Source organism: Chelonoidis abingdonii, chromosome 15, assembly GCF_003597395.2.
Source record: "Chelonoidis abingdonii isolate Lonesome George chromosome 15, CheloAbing_2.0, whole genome shotgun sequence".
Lineage (NCBI taxonomy): Eukaryota > Metazoa > Chordata > Testudines > Testudinidae > Chelonoidis > Chelonoidis abingdonii.
In genome coordinates this window covers 22,542,695-22,557,503 of record NC_133783.1, presented here as the reverse complement: position 1 = coordinate 22,557,503, position 14,809 = coordinate 22,542,695, and the positions used below count along the sequence as shown (strand labels likewise).

Below are 14,809 nucleotides of genomic sequence, written 5' to 3'. Positions count from 1 at the left end.
ATGTAGTATTTTCTATCAGCTGAGTAGATGGTTATTTAAATCCAGTATTGACACATAAAAGAAGAGTTTTAGTTTACTGCTTCAGTTGCACTGAAATATGATAACTAATCCTTGAGATCTGCTTCAGCACATCATTGTGATTCCCACCTCTTTCTCTTGTAGGTTTATAACACTATGCAGAGTGTGAAGGGTAATATGAAACTTGGTTGAACTATAAATATTTTTCTTCCTCAGAAAGCCACACAAAGATTACTTTTTCCCACACAGCCATATGTAAACAATCCTTTCAAAAATTCTCTCTGAGTTCTGCTACTACTACTATAATATAACTACCAATAATATTTTTTTAACCTCACCTCTTCTAATTTAGTCTGTATGCAAGGAAAAGAAAATGTAAACCCAAGAGGGAATTTCTTATGTTTTATATTTTTGGTCTCCATGAAATCTGCCAGACAGTCAGCGACATAATCGAATAGCTGTATAAAAGAGAAAGAACAGGACAGGTCTATAACATTAATTATATTCAACACAGACAGCCATTCCACAGAGGAAAATGCACCACGTACTTCTGTTCCATTCCCAAGTGTTATCTCCTTTGGGGTTGGGTAGAACTGGCTCTCCATTTGAACATTCTGCTTCCCATCTTCAGACACTTTCACTTTTAAGACTCGAAACTTGGAGCCACCAAGATCTAGAGCAAGAAAATCCCCCTTTTCTGCAATAAAAACGATAAAGGTTACTTACTGCTACAGCAGCATACAGTAATGTGAAGCATGACCTGAAGACATACTTAAGGTAAGTGCGTGGGATAATGAACGTACATCATCTATCATTTGGAGCAGAATTGTTTCCAGTAGTTAAAGGAATCGAAGTGGTGAATTCTTTAGCTCTTCACTAGATTCTGCAATGAAAATAAGGACTATTGCAGAACGTGGTATGAATAGTTGTAGGCCATATTGGAAATCCAGTTCTATTGAAAAAAAATCAACAGAACTACACACATGCTTCAACTTGAACACATGGTTAAGTGCCTGTCTGAACTGGGGCCCTAGTGTCGAGTGTAGGGGTGGGATGATGTTCTCGCCTTGAATTTGATGCAAGCTGATATATTCCACAAAGGGGATCAAGGCGAAATTGCTTGTGTAATAGTTTAACATTCAGCATTTCATTTTATTATATATTAACTGTCTCCCTTCCTTAGCTCCATTGTTCTGAATAGCAGCAGAAGGACCTGATCAGGTAGGTGGAGGGCCAGTGCAGTCCCTTCCCAGGCAGACTGAAACTGCCTAGGCCATATTGGGTATGTCTACTCTGCAGCTGGGAGCAAGCCTCCCAACCCTGGCAGACAGACTCCTGCTAGGGGGCTCAAGCTAGAGCACTAAAAATAACCGTCTGGATGTTGCAGTGAAGGCTGCAGCTCAGACTTTCAAGCTCACCCAACCCCCTGGGCTTCAGAGCCCAAGCTGATGTTTTTAGTGCACTAGCTCAAATCCCACCAGTATGAGTCTATCTACCAGGGCTGAAGGCTTGCTCCCACCTGCAGTGTACACATACCCACTGAAGGGGAGTCATCTTCCCCAAACAGCACTGCCCGCACCTCTCTATCCCACTAAAATTTTCTCCAATAATTCCCCTCTACCCAGAACCTTCACATATGAAATTTCAACAAAAAATGAATTTTTAAAGTATTATTTACTTATTTTAAACTAAGTTGTTTTGGAGGAATTTGGAAGTTAAACTTGGTCTTATCATGAAACCATCAGACAGCTAGAGCTTGTCAAAATTCACACCATAGACATTTTTCATCAAAAAATTAAATTTAAAATTAAAAACCCCTATTTGTACCCCCTTCTCTCACTCTCACACCCTTACCCACAGGAGTTTGTGTAGATGTATGTGACCTGAACTCCATGCCAGACTGAGATTTTATTGGCTTTGACCTTGAAAAGCAAAGCCAGGAATATACCTCAGTAATTCTAGGGGCTGATACCATGAAGGAAAGGAGATAAACTGGATTAGTCAGTAAACTATGACACTAGTCAGGAAATTAAGAGCTCAATGACTAAAATTAATGGCGTGCTATTAAATGAGAACTATTTCAAAGAGTGAAGCTTAAGGTGCAGATATTCTGAAAGTTAATTAAAACAGCACACTTGAAAATGTAAACAAGTTCCAGTTACCTCAGAATCTGCCAGAAGTTTTGTCTGCAGAGAAAACTGCTCTTTTCCAGTAATCAATGGAGAATTCAGGGAGAGCGCAAAAACGGCATTATGCAAGACATAATTCAACACAGGACCGCCCAGAGGATTCAGGGGGCCTGGGGCAAAGCAATTTCAGGGGCCCCTTCCATAAAAAACGGTTGCAATACTATAGAATACTATATTCTTGTGGGGGCCCCTGCGGGGCCTGGGGCAAATTGCCCCACTTCACCCCCCCCCCCGCCCAGGGCAGCCCTGATTTAACAGTAACGTACCTCACAGTGTGCCATATCAACAAGTCCCTGACACCAGACAGAGAGGGACTGTTATCTGCCAGGAGAAACTGCCTAAAGTAGGCCTTGAGACAAGAGAAGTTTGGAAACAGTATGAGACAATTGCCGAAATCAGATATCCTCTGAAGTGACTTCAGAATGTCAAGACGGGCTGAGTGTCATTTTAAAGCTATGAACGGCCAAGGGATAACAGGACTTACTCCATGATTTACTTTTCTGTTTTGGTGCTGGGAGACAGAGCAAGCTCTAATTTCCAGCCGGGTGACCTCGAAGGATTATGTACATATACTAGTGTACAAGACCCCTCAAATGTCCCTCATTTCAAGGAGCAGCACTGATCTTAATCTCACAGTTTTCTGTGTTCCCTACAAATTTGCTATCTCCACTTTTATTGTTGAAAATTATCTATCATCAGAAACAAAGAGCCATGGAACTGAGGTAACAGGAAGAAGAGTTATTCACATGAAAGGGATACAGCCCCACATCATTTTAAATTTCTTGCATGAATAATTTGTGTCCCCATTTTGGATCTGTAACTGGGTGGCTTGCTCTCGGGTTGGAGAGCCTGGGGCTAAGCCAGTCCTGATTCAAGGATGAGCCCCACAAGAGAGGGCTCAGGTAATTCCATTATAAAGAGCAGCGGGGAGCTGCATGGGGGGGAACATGCTCAGAGAGAACAGACTCTGCTAGGAGTGAGCAGGTTCCAGCAAAGTCCTGGGATTCTGGACTAAGGATATGTCTACAGGGCAATTAAACACCTGTGGCTGGCCCAGGTTAGCTGCCTTAGGCGCTCGCGGCAAGCATTCAGGCACAGACTGGCACCAGAGCTCAGGGACCCCTCCCCCACACAGGTTTCCAGAGCTCCAGCTTGAGCCTAAACATCTACACCACAATTAAACCACCCTACAGCCCATGCCCCATGAGCCTGAGTCAGCTGACCTGGGCCAGCTGCAGGTCAGACATACCCTAAAACTCCAACCAGGAAGGGCTGGAAGTCACCTGCTAATTCAAGAGAGACCCTGAGCAGGCAAGGAAGAGTGCAAAGCTTTCCAGCCAGGGAGGCCCGGGAGTAGGAAGAGAACTGTTTGTTTGTGGGATTTGAATTTGGGATTTTGAGTTATTTTCTGTGAATAAACCCAGACCCCAAGGAGGGGGTATTTTGACCTCAGAAAAAGTATGTGGAGTCCACGTCAGGAGCTCTTTGAGGGAGAAATTATTAGCAGCCACCACAGAGGCACCCCTGGCCACGAGCCACTATGTCAGACCTGGAGTGCTGCATCTGGGCCTCAGCAGGCTAAGAAGTCTGCTTGTTCAGGGAGAGACTTCACCTTTGGTGAAGCCCGTTACAGTACTTATTGGAAAATAAATAGCTTTAATATGCATGCTGGATAAAACAAATAGCAGCTAATCTTGAGATAAACCACCAGGAGTCTCATCAGGATGTGTGAGAGGGAGATATTTAACAGATTGAGGCCTGGTCTACACTACGCATTTAAATCGATTTAACGCTGTACCCGTCCACACTACAACGCTCTTTATATCGATACAAAGGGCTCTTTAAATCGATTTCTGTACTCCACCCCGATGAGAGGAGTAGCGCTAAATTCGATATTAACATATCAGATTACGGTTAGTGTGGACGGAAATCAACGTTATTGGCCTCCGGGCGGTATCCCACAGTGCACCACTGACCGCTCTGGACAGCAATCTGAACTCGGATGCAGCGGGCAGGTAAACAGGAAAAGCCCCACGAACTTTTGAATTACATTTCCTGTTTGCCCAGCGTGGAGCTCTGATCAGCACGGGTGGCGATGCAGTCTCAAATCCAAAAAGAGCTCCAGCATGGACCGTACGGGAGATACTAGATCTGATCTGCTGTATGGGGAGACAAATCTGTTGTATCAGAGCTCCGTTACAGAACACGAAAAAATGCCAAAGCGTTTGAAAAAAAAATCTCCAGGATACACAGCGCTGCGTGACAAGCGTAACGGGAAGCCAGAGACTCAAATGGACGCTCATGATGGAGGGGGTACTGAGGACTCCAGCTATCCCACAGTCCACAGCAGTCTCTGAAAAGTATTTGCATTCTTGGCTGAGCTCCCAATGTCTGTAGGTTCAAAACACAGTGTCTGGCGTGGTTCAGGGAACAGCTCCTCAGTTTCTCCCCCCCCCCCCCACGTGAAAGAAAAGGGAAAGAAATCATTTCTTGACTACTTTCAATGTCACCCTATGTGTACTGAATGCTGCTGGTAGACGCGATGCTGCAGCAGTGAAGAGCAGTATCCGCTCCTCTCCCTCTCCCTCTCCCCTCCCTGGTGGTAGACAGTGCAATAGGACTAGTAACCGTCCTCATGAATATCTAACATGTTTGACATCGAGGCCAACATTGCTGGTTACTCCCAGTAGATAGGACAGAACGGCTAATAAACCAGCTTCATCATAGCAACTGGGGGCTTCAGCCCCCTCCCTTTCCTGTGTAAAGAAAAGATTCTGTACTGCCTGGACTGTCATAGCAGCAGCATGGGCTCCTCTCCCCCACACCGCTTAATGTCCTGCCTGGACTATCATCGCGCCGGGAGGCTGCCTCCCCCTCATTTTATGTCACTAAACACTCAGTATTTCTTATTCCTGCATTCTTTATTACTTCATGACACAAATGGGCAGGACACTGCCACGGTATCCCAGGAAGGTTGGGGGAGGAGGGAAGCAACGGGTGGGGTTGTTGCAGGGGCACCCCCTGTGAATACTGACATGGAGCAGCTGTGCTCTGATACACTGGTCCTCTAATACACTTGCCCCCTTATTCTAGGCAGGACTGACTCTATTTTAGAAACCATAAGGGAGGGATTGACTCAGTCCCAAGTGAGTCAATCCCAATTTTGCTTTTGCGTTGCGCCCCGGCCGATTTCAGCCAGGGGCACTCATGATAGCAGCGGACAGTACAGAGGAGGAGAGATAACCATCATCTCATTGCCAGTTTTCTCCGGCAGTAGACGGTACAGAACGACCGGTAACCATCTCTGCTATCATTGCAAAAGCAAGTGAATGCTGCTGTGTAGCGCTGGAGTATCGCCTCTCTGTCCGCGGCATCCAGTACACATACGGTGCCGGAAAAAAAAAAAGCTGAACGGGCTCCATGGTTGCCGTGCTATGGCGTCTGCCAGGGCAATCCAGGGAAAAATGGCGCGAAAGGATTGTCAGCTGATGTTTTCCCGAGGAAGGAATGACTGACGACATTTACCCAGAACCACCCGTGACAATAATGATTCAACCCAGAATTCCAAGGGCGGGGGAGACTGCGGGAACTATGGGATAGCTATGGAAGAGCTACCCACAATGCAATGCTTCAGAAATCGACGTTAGCCTCGGACCATGGACGCACAACGCCGAATTACTGTGCCTAGTGTGGCCACATGAAATCAAATTTATAATATCAGTTTTATAAAACTGATTTTAGCTAATTCGATATTATCCCGTAGTGTAGACGTGGCCTGAGTAGGGCTTTAACCACCAAATCCTATTTGTATTAATAGGTAGCAGGCAGTTGAAACTGTGCAGGAAACTGAAAATCCGTTCTCAGAAATCTAGGTAGAGTTTGAAATTTTCCATAATAAACTCTGGTTTGAAGATGTAACCCTTTAAATAGTGTGTGTGGCGGGGATGAGGGTACTCAGAAGCTAAGGATTTGGTAGCTGAGTGAACCCAAACCCATGCCTGCCTTCCAGACGGAGGCTCTCCTGCTCTACCAGGCAGCAGCTAGCCCTCTCCTGCTTCATGAGCATCACAAAGCCAATGTCTGCTAGAGGAACCTGCTATGGCTGGCTTCTGCAAACTAACAGAGCTGCTTTGGCGGGTTCAGTCTCCTTTGTCTGGTCAGTTCAATCATCATTCTGCATGTCTCATTAGGAACTGAAGCACAGATTAGCTCTTCAGTCAATTTGTTTGCTAGTGCATGGTTGATTTATTCCTGTTGCTGGAAATGAGGATTAATTCCATCAAATCTAATGAGCACTTTCTTGACAAAGTATATAGACTGTGTTGGGGAAAGCTCCTTCTGTGTTCTGTAATTTTCACAATGTGGAAACATGTATTTTTAGAGATAAACATAGAGGTACAGAAGTCACTGTCAGGAACCAAAATGCATAAGGGCTAAGTAGCCATGTCAGGAAATCATGAATCCGGGTGGGAGAGGGAGTTATTAGAACTGAAATACAATAGCTGGGGTTTAAGATGAAGGCTCCAGTCCTGCAGTGGGGTTCACTCCATCCCCTGTGTCCACTCCAAGCTCTGCTGAGTTCTGCATGTAGCCCCTCACAGGAACCAGGCCTCATCATACTGCACCATTCTGGCTTCCATTAATTTAAATATTTTTCCTCTTGTATATCCAACTCAAGAGGAAAAGCATCCATTTGCCTAAAGTTATAACATACACATCCTCAAAATGAAAACTTCATATTGTCTCCAAATTGCATTGATGTTACTGGACTGTAGAGGGTCCCCTCATCCTATTTAATCACAGGTCCGGTGTTGGTTTGAGCATTGCTTCATGCCAGTGGCTAAGACTAGATTAGTATTTTTGTATTCAGTAAGATGAAGGTTTTTAGAGCTAGCTGAGTGTTGTCCTGATAAAAGCAAAACACACCCACACAAAAGGCATTGTATATATTCATCTGACAGCACATTGTACCTGAAAAATATTAGGTGTGTTTAGACGTTTTTGTTAATGAGCCACAATTATCTTCTCCATGAATGACAACTACTCTAGGTGGCCATTTAGCACATTAATATTAATCCCCGGTCTTCTACTCTCCCTGCTGTGCTGCAGCTGAGCGTTAACATCCCCTTGAAACCAGGGGAACGTTGGACTGTACCTGCACAGCTCACTCACAGCGTAGTTGACCCTTCAAAGGGAGAGACGCCTCAGCCCCAACTGTGACAGTTAAATCACCTTTCAAGGTAGAGAAAATGGGTCACGTGACCCAATTAGGCCTCTGGGATAAAAAATGGAGAGGCCTGGCTGGTGGGAGAGAGAAGACACCAGAAGAGGAAGCAAGCTATGAGAACTGGTGCTCACTGGAGAGCAGGAGCACCCACAAAGGAGCCCAGAAAAGACTGGAGAGACCCTGAGAAGGACCAAAAGCCACTGGGCCCCAGGACTCCTATGTCAAGGAGTGGAATCTCTCTTGCATCATCACAAACGCCCCTGGGAGGAGGGATGTGGGACTCCTAAACTAGTGAGACAAAGGGCTAGGACTGGGGCCAAAGGAGCTGTAGTTGATAAGAGACTGAATAAATAAGATCCCACAGAAGGGAATCTTATTGTAAAGATTTTGGTCTTAAGAGTCGAGAGCTATTAACCATTGCAAAGAACCAAGAGGGAACTGAGGACATGGTAGCTGCAGGGCCAACTGAGGGCAGAAGGGGGCACTCTGGGATGGCACCAACCCATCCACACAGGTTGACACTGTTACAGAGCTCCAAGTTCCAAATCCAAGATGCTTGGACATACTTTGTTGTAATCCATCAATTCCTTAAACCAAAGAAAAAGTAATAATGCACCAGGATCACTCACCAGACCCATCAGGAATTGACCGTACAAATGTTGGCAGCATTTTTACAGCAGCTGTTGGGTGTGCATCTCTTTCCAGGCCCTTCACCATCTCTGCTTGGAAGCGCGTCATCACGTCAAGTAATACATCATCAGAAAGATGCATGTGGTAAAGGAACCTGTCAACCTGAATCGGGACAGTCAGAATATTATTTATGATGAAATATCACCTAGGGAGCCTGGCCTAGGATCAGGACCTATTGTGCTATGTATTACACACACACACACTCCCAAAAGATAGTCCCTGCCCCAAAGAATTTACAGTGTAAGTACATAAGGGATGATTTATCTCTACTAGAGGTCACTAGAGCAGGATTTCTCTCACCATCAGTAGTGTTCAGTTACACAGAAAATGCTTCCTATATACAACCACTAATCACAAGGGTTTTGTGCAGTGTCCTGAGCACAGAGTTTAGGACTAGGAACTCCTACATTCTTATCCCAAATCTGCCACTGACTTCTGAATGACCTTGGGTAACTCACTTCACTACTCTGCCTCAATATACGTCTGTAAAATGGAGATGATTGTATGTACCTAACTTTCAGAGGTGGGAGAAATAGTTAAATGTTTATAAAGTGCTTTGAAGTTAAAGCACTCTACATACATGTAAAATGGATATTTACCCTGCTCCTCTGATTCCATTAGATTTTCTATAACATTAGCTATAGTCATATGGTATAGGGTTAGCCTGGTCCTGCCCCATTAAAACCAATAGCTAAATTTCCATGGACTTCAGTGTCAGAAGGAGGATGGCCTATATAAGAAATGCTTCAACCTATGAAATCTATTTGTAAAGACCTTTAACCCAGTATTACTATAATAATGTCACAAAAAAATATTAGTTATTTGTCCATCAGAAAACATCAGGCCTGTTCAACTGAAGATCCCAAGTCTTGGAGTTACACTGCTCTAACCAGAAATCAGCTGTTTTGTGCAATTTTTTTTCTCCTATATACATGTGTTTGGGCAACAAAGAACTGAATAGGAATAAAGACTTTAGCCATGTCTATATTACAGGGACTACAACGACAGAGCTATAGCGTTGTAACAATGCTAGCATAACCCTGTATTGCAGACGTTTTTCTGTTACTGCAGGAACACCATCTCCCTGAACGACAACAGCTAGATTGAAGGAAGCATTCTTCCCATTGACCTAGTTGCCACTACGCCAGAAGTTAGGGTGGCATAGCTCATGGGTATGGATTTTTCACTGAGTACCACAGTTATGTTGACCTACATTTTAAGTGTAGACCAGGACATTGTGCGACCTTAAGTCTCCCCATGCAGGACCAATTGATTCACCAATTCATGAGTTTCAAACAGTAGTAAAAAAGTACTTACACTTGAATAGATTTGTGAATCTTTCAGAAGAATTAGGTGTTACTGGTGCTATTAGCTAGTCCTCTGTACCCAACTTTGCAAACTCCCCATCTCTCCCTATCACCAGCACCCCTCTTTTTAAGTGCTTACTTGGTCTGCTGTAGCTGCTCACATCCAGCCAAGCACACCTATATCTTTTGCCTATATTTGCTGCATGAGTGGTATGATCAAATCCTTACCAAGTAAGTAAGGGGAAAGTTTGTGGCTTTTAAAAAAAAAATCAGCCTTAAATTTTAATTAGCATAGGACTTTAAAAATTAGGAGAAACATTTTACTATGTGTATTTTAATTTCTTCTGGTCTGCTGAATTATAATACATATTTTCTTTTGAGTGCTGTACTGATGGCCTTTGTGTTGTTTAGTCATCACATTTATTGTTTTGACCACATTCAAATATTTCTACATTGCATAGAGTAATGTTTACAGTAAAACAAGGCCAAATATAAGTAAACCATCTGATGTTCGTGTACAGACACACACACACACACACACACACACTTGCAGTTGTGAATGTTACAAGGAAGGTAATTGTTCTCACTTTCAAATTTATTCCATTATATATATCTGAGTTTTCAGAGAAGGAAGATTATCCTTCGATCATTTGAAAGGATGCATCTATAAATGTCATCTCAATCCAACCTTCTATTGACTTTCCTTGTACACTTAATGTAGTTCTTTCTATGTAATACATAAACAGAACATTCAGGCTGCAAAGTTAAGCACTCAAAAGTTAGGAAATGGTAAAATTAAGATCATCTGCAACTTTAATTCAGCTCTCTTCTACACATGCATTATAATACCCTCTTTAATTACATGATCACATACTTTATTCATTCCCCATGGTCCCCTGCTTCATTTAGTGCAAAGAATGGACGCTACTCACTTATAGTGTGTCTACACTTGAAATGCTACAGTGTTGTGCAGGTTTCTTTTCAGAACAAGGACTGATAGTTCAGACAGAGTGATCACTTTGTGAAAACACTTCACTTTCAAAAGATGAGCCTGGGAGCTTAAATTCATAACTCTGATAGACACTAAAAAGCATGGACTGAGCAGAAACACTGGAATTATGGGTGTATACAACTATCCATAACTCACTAACCCCCTCCTCTTGACCCACGACTGCAGACGTGTTAAGAGGCCACTCTATCTTGAAAGGCAGGGCCGGCTCCAGGGTTTTTGCCACCCCAAGCGGCAGAAAAAAAAAAAGCCGTGATTGCGATCGGCGGCAGCTCCACAGCGCCGCTTTCTTCTTCGGCGGCAGATCCTTCCCTCTGAGAGGGACCGAGGGACCCACCGCCGAATTGCCGCCAAAGAGCCCGACGTGCTGCCCCTTCCCCTTGGCCACCCCGAGCACCTGCTTGCTGAGCTGGTGCCTGGAGCCAGTGCTGTTGAAAGGTCCCTTAAAATGTGGCTAAAGTAACTACTCATGCCTAAACAACCTGCTCCACCTTGCATTTAGCTCTGACCTTCAGAGCACCTATCCGAGACATGAAGAGGAGCTCTGGAAGCTTGCCTCTCTCACCAACAGAAGTTGGTCCAATAAAAGATATTACCTCACCCATCTTGTCTCGCAAACATTAATAAATCTATCTTCACTTAACTCGTGAGGTAAAGAATTACCATTCCCTATTATACAGATGGGAAACTCAGGCACAGTGAGATTAAGGTCAAGATTATACTAATTTCAGGTGCCCCAATATGAGATGCCTATGGCCTGACTTTTAGAATTGTATGGTACTATCTATGTTTGGAGCACAGCTCCCATTGACTTCAGTTTCAGCTGTGAATGTTCAGCAGTTCAGATCTGATTGTCTCAAGTCAGGCATCCAGAAAATGAGGTGCGCACACAATTATTGGCCATCTGTGAAGAGCTTGGTTTAAATAACTTGCCCAGCATAACACAGGAACTCTGTGGCACAGCCAGGGATAGAATTTTATTTTTTGGTGTGGCATTCAACAGCCTTAACCATGACACAGGCCCCTGTCTTCCTCGACTGTTCTGTCTCATTCACTAGACATCTTTTGCGGTTTCTGCAGCAAATGAGATGGGGTCCTACAGACAACAGCGTCATTCACTACACATTGCTAATTCATCCCAGAGCCCCATCCATCCTGTTCACTGAATGAGAACACAGTCCCGTGGAAAAAATAGTATGTGAGCACAATTAAAACTCTATGCATCATATTGACACTCACATGGATCTTTAACAAGGTTAGAATAATTAGAACTACTGCACAGATCTCTACCACCTGTCCTAACAGAGTAACTGAAAGCAGTAGTAGGTTGGCATCCTCTGTGTGGGGCAGTCATTAGAAGATGAGCCGCATGCTTTGCCAGTGGAGTTCATAGATATTTGCTGACTGCAGAGGAATGCTGACTCATAAACCCTTGATATTATTCCAGATTCTAATGGGAGAGTGTTCTAGTTGTTACAGGTGCTTATGACCCTCTCCTGCTCCGTTTGCCCTCATCCCTCTGCCCCATCCCTGTCTGGCCCCTCTAGCCCCCGTTAGTGTTCCCACACCACTCAGCTCCCTATTCCAGTTCCCCTCCTTCACTCTACATACCACTCATCCCCCTGGTTGCTCATCACAGTCCCCACTCCCACATCCGCCATGCCTCCAGGCTAGGTACCCCATCCCTCTGCATTCCAATCAACTTACATTGATTAGGTATCGGCTTAAGAGAAACTAAAATAAGTCACACAAACCAAAATATGGGTATCTACCTAGGTGCTCGCACTGGTTTGACTAACACAGCAAAGGAAAAAGAACAAGAACTACTTGTGGCACATTAGAAATTAAATTTATTTGGGCATAAGCTTTCATGGGCTAAAACCACCACTTCATCAGATGCATGCAGTGGAAAATGCAGTAGGAAGATATATACACAGAGAACATGAAACAATGGGTGTAACCATACACACTCTCATTGTTTCATGTTATCTGTGTGTATATATATCTTCCTACTGTATTTTCCACTGCATGCATCCGATGAAGTGGGCTGTAGCCCACGAAAGCTTATGCTCAAATAAATTTGTTAGTCTCTAAGGTGCCACAAGGACTCCTTGTTCTTTTTGCTAATACAGACTAGTACGGCTACCTCTCCGAAACCTGACAGCAAAGGAAGAATCTGTCATTTGTTTATATAGATTCCCTTCTTTTGCAGCGTCCCTTCCAATTCTACCAAGGATTCATGATTTGAAAGCTAACCTGGTGCTGGCAACATGTTTCTGTGCTTGTGCAGAGCTATCAGAGTGATGGCAGAGTATTACAAGCAGAAGTCTGTTTATACACAGAAAGGGCTTGGCAAAGCCATAGAGGATCAAGCTCCCTCCCACTCTGACACTTCCACCGTTCCTCGGCTCTCAGTGGGAGGAACCACTTTCAGGGTGAAGGTTCACTCTCCTTGCCCAGTCAAATCCAGGCTTTTCTGAACAGTCAATCAGCAAGTGTGTTAAGCCTTCCCCCACCCCTCTCCAGCTTCTAAAATTCATTTCCAACTTACCTTGCTAAGTGACATATTTGTTCACCAGAGAGCTAAGCCACTGATTACAGCACAGGTGGATTGTACCCAAAGGCCATCTCAGCCTTGCCTATGGCAGCATAACCATACGATTTAAATAGCACCTAGTGCTGTGAGGTGCTGAATGACGCCTGGAATGGTGAGCACTGGACCAATGGGAGCTGAGTGTGCTCTCCTCCTCAGAGGAGCAGGTCCATAGGGAACCAAAGGCTAATTTCTTTTCCATCTTTGGAGTTATCTGTTTTAAACTGCAGCCCTACTTTAGCTGTCTGAGCTGTTTCCTGGCCATTGGCCATGAAAGGGGTTCAATGGTGGAGATTGGGGAGTGCTTGTACAGCAAGTTATGATAAAGTAATGGTGAGCCGCTACGAGGCAGTTTCATTTAAATGGGATTGGGGATAGATTGGCCTATTCTATCGTCAGATATCGATATTTGCATGGACCATTTCTGGAAACTAAAATGACTCATTCACAGTCCCATTTAAAACCAATGAGCCAAAATTATCCAAAGCACAAGATGAAAACCCAGATAAGAAACAGGCAAATCTATCAGGTGCAGCCAGGACCCTCGGAATAAATTTAGAAATTTATCATCTAAACGAGAGACCACTGAAAATATTATATTGAAATATGTTTTAAGATAAAGGGAATTGGCAAGTTCTCTAAGGCACTGCCCTCTCTCTCTCTCTCTCTCTCTCACACACACAGACACACACACAACTATTTTCTCCAGAGAAGCTGGTAAGTCTCTGACAGAACTGTCTGAATAGTGATAAAAAAGTTATTACATCTTTCCTTTCGCAGAGGTCACCCCCTGATCAGCAGCAGCCTTTAGGGAAAAAAAACAATTAAGGTGTGTGTGTACGTGCTGGTTAGGCTTAATGTGTATTCTAGCTGCATTTTCTCTGGCTTATTTTGGACAATCACCTTGTTTAGCAGCAGACTGTGGGCAAGCATAAACCCTTTAGGAGCATCTGCACTTAAGATAAGGGAGCTCTTTGAAACAAAACATTCCAGAAAGACCAAGCGCAGCCTCCTGTGATCTCTAAACTGCTTTACAGCCAAAGCAAGGTCATACCATTAAGTGGTTTGATTATAAAGATAGGGACCTTCATAAGATCAGGAAAATCTCTATAGAAAGTAAAATTCTATCTAACCAGCTCCCTCTCATCCCATTGGACCAATACAGCCCTTGTGTTCAGTGTCTTGCCTTTCCTGTGAAACTGTCATTGTAGCAGTGATGAGCTGAGGAGGGTTCTGGAATCTCCCCACATCTTTGGTTAATGAAAAATCAGCTGTACCAGACACAGCTTGTATCTGGGCTCCATAAAAATACTTCCAAGTGGTTGGCTTTGATTGCAGCAAGTAGCAGGCTGCTTTTTTTTTTTTTTAAATGTCACTCCCAGAAACCCGACAATGGCTTGACTCTTCCATTAAAATTGTACATCAATAAACTCAGGGTATTTTCCAGGAAAAAAAATAAAGACAATTCCAGGAAACATGCTGTTCCAAGTGCCATTGCTTGCTTCCTTAGTTATGATCATAAAAAATGTTGGAACACAAACTGAGGTTTAGCATAGACCGAGGGGAAAATCTGAGATTTAGCGCTGCTTGTTAAGATATGGGCAGCATATTACCCATTGCAATGTCCACTCATCCTCTTTCTAAAAGGAAGGCCATTGAGAGAACACCCAGCAAGCCCTTCCAGCAGAAGGCGCTCTATTTTTCGGGGGCTTACGTCACTTGTTCTATTGCTGGACTAGCCCAGAGGTGGGGCTTACGTCACTCATGGGGATCTTG

General features: G+C 43.9%; 1 protein-coding gene across 1 annotated transcript in view; it reads right to left on the bottom strand.

Moving 5' to 3' along the window:
- The window catches only part of HKDC1 (hexokinase domain containing 1), a 41,624-nt gene that overhangs the window by 25,657 nt on the left and 1,158 nt on the right, over positions 1-14,809 (bottom strand). The window contains exons 2-4 of the mRNA XM_032795217.2: positions 8,064-8,226; positions 567-715; positions 357-476 (exon numbers count right to left, since the gene is read on the bottom strand). Coding sequence (XP_032651108.1) covers positions 357-476; positions 567-715; positions 8,064-8,226 — 432 coding nt within the window. The remainder of the gene's footprint in view (positions 1-356; positions 477-566; positions 716-8,063; positions 8,227-14,809) is intronic.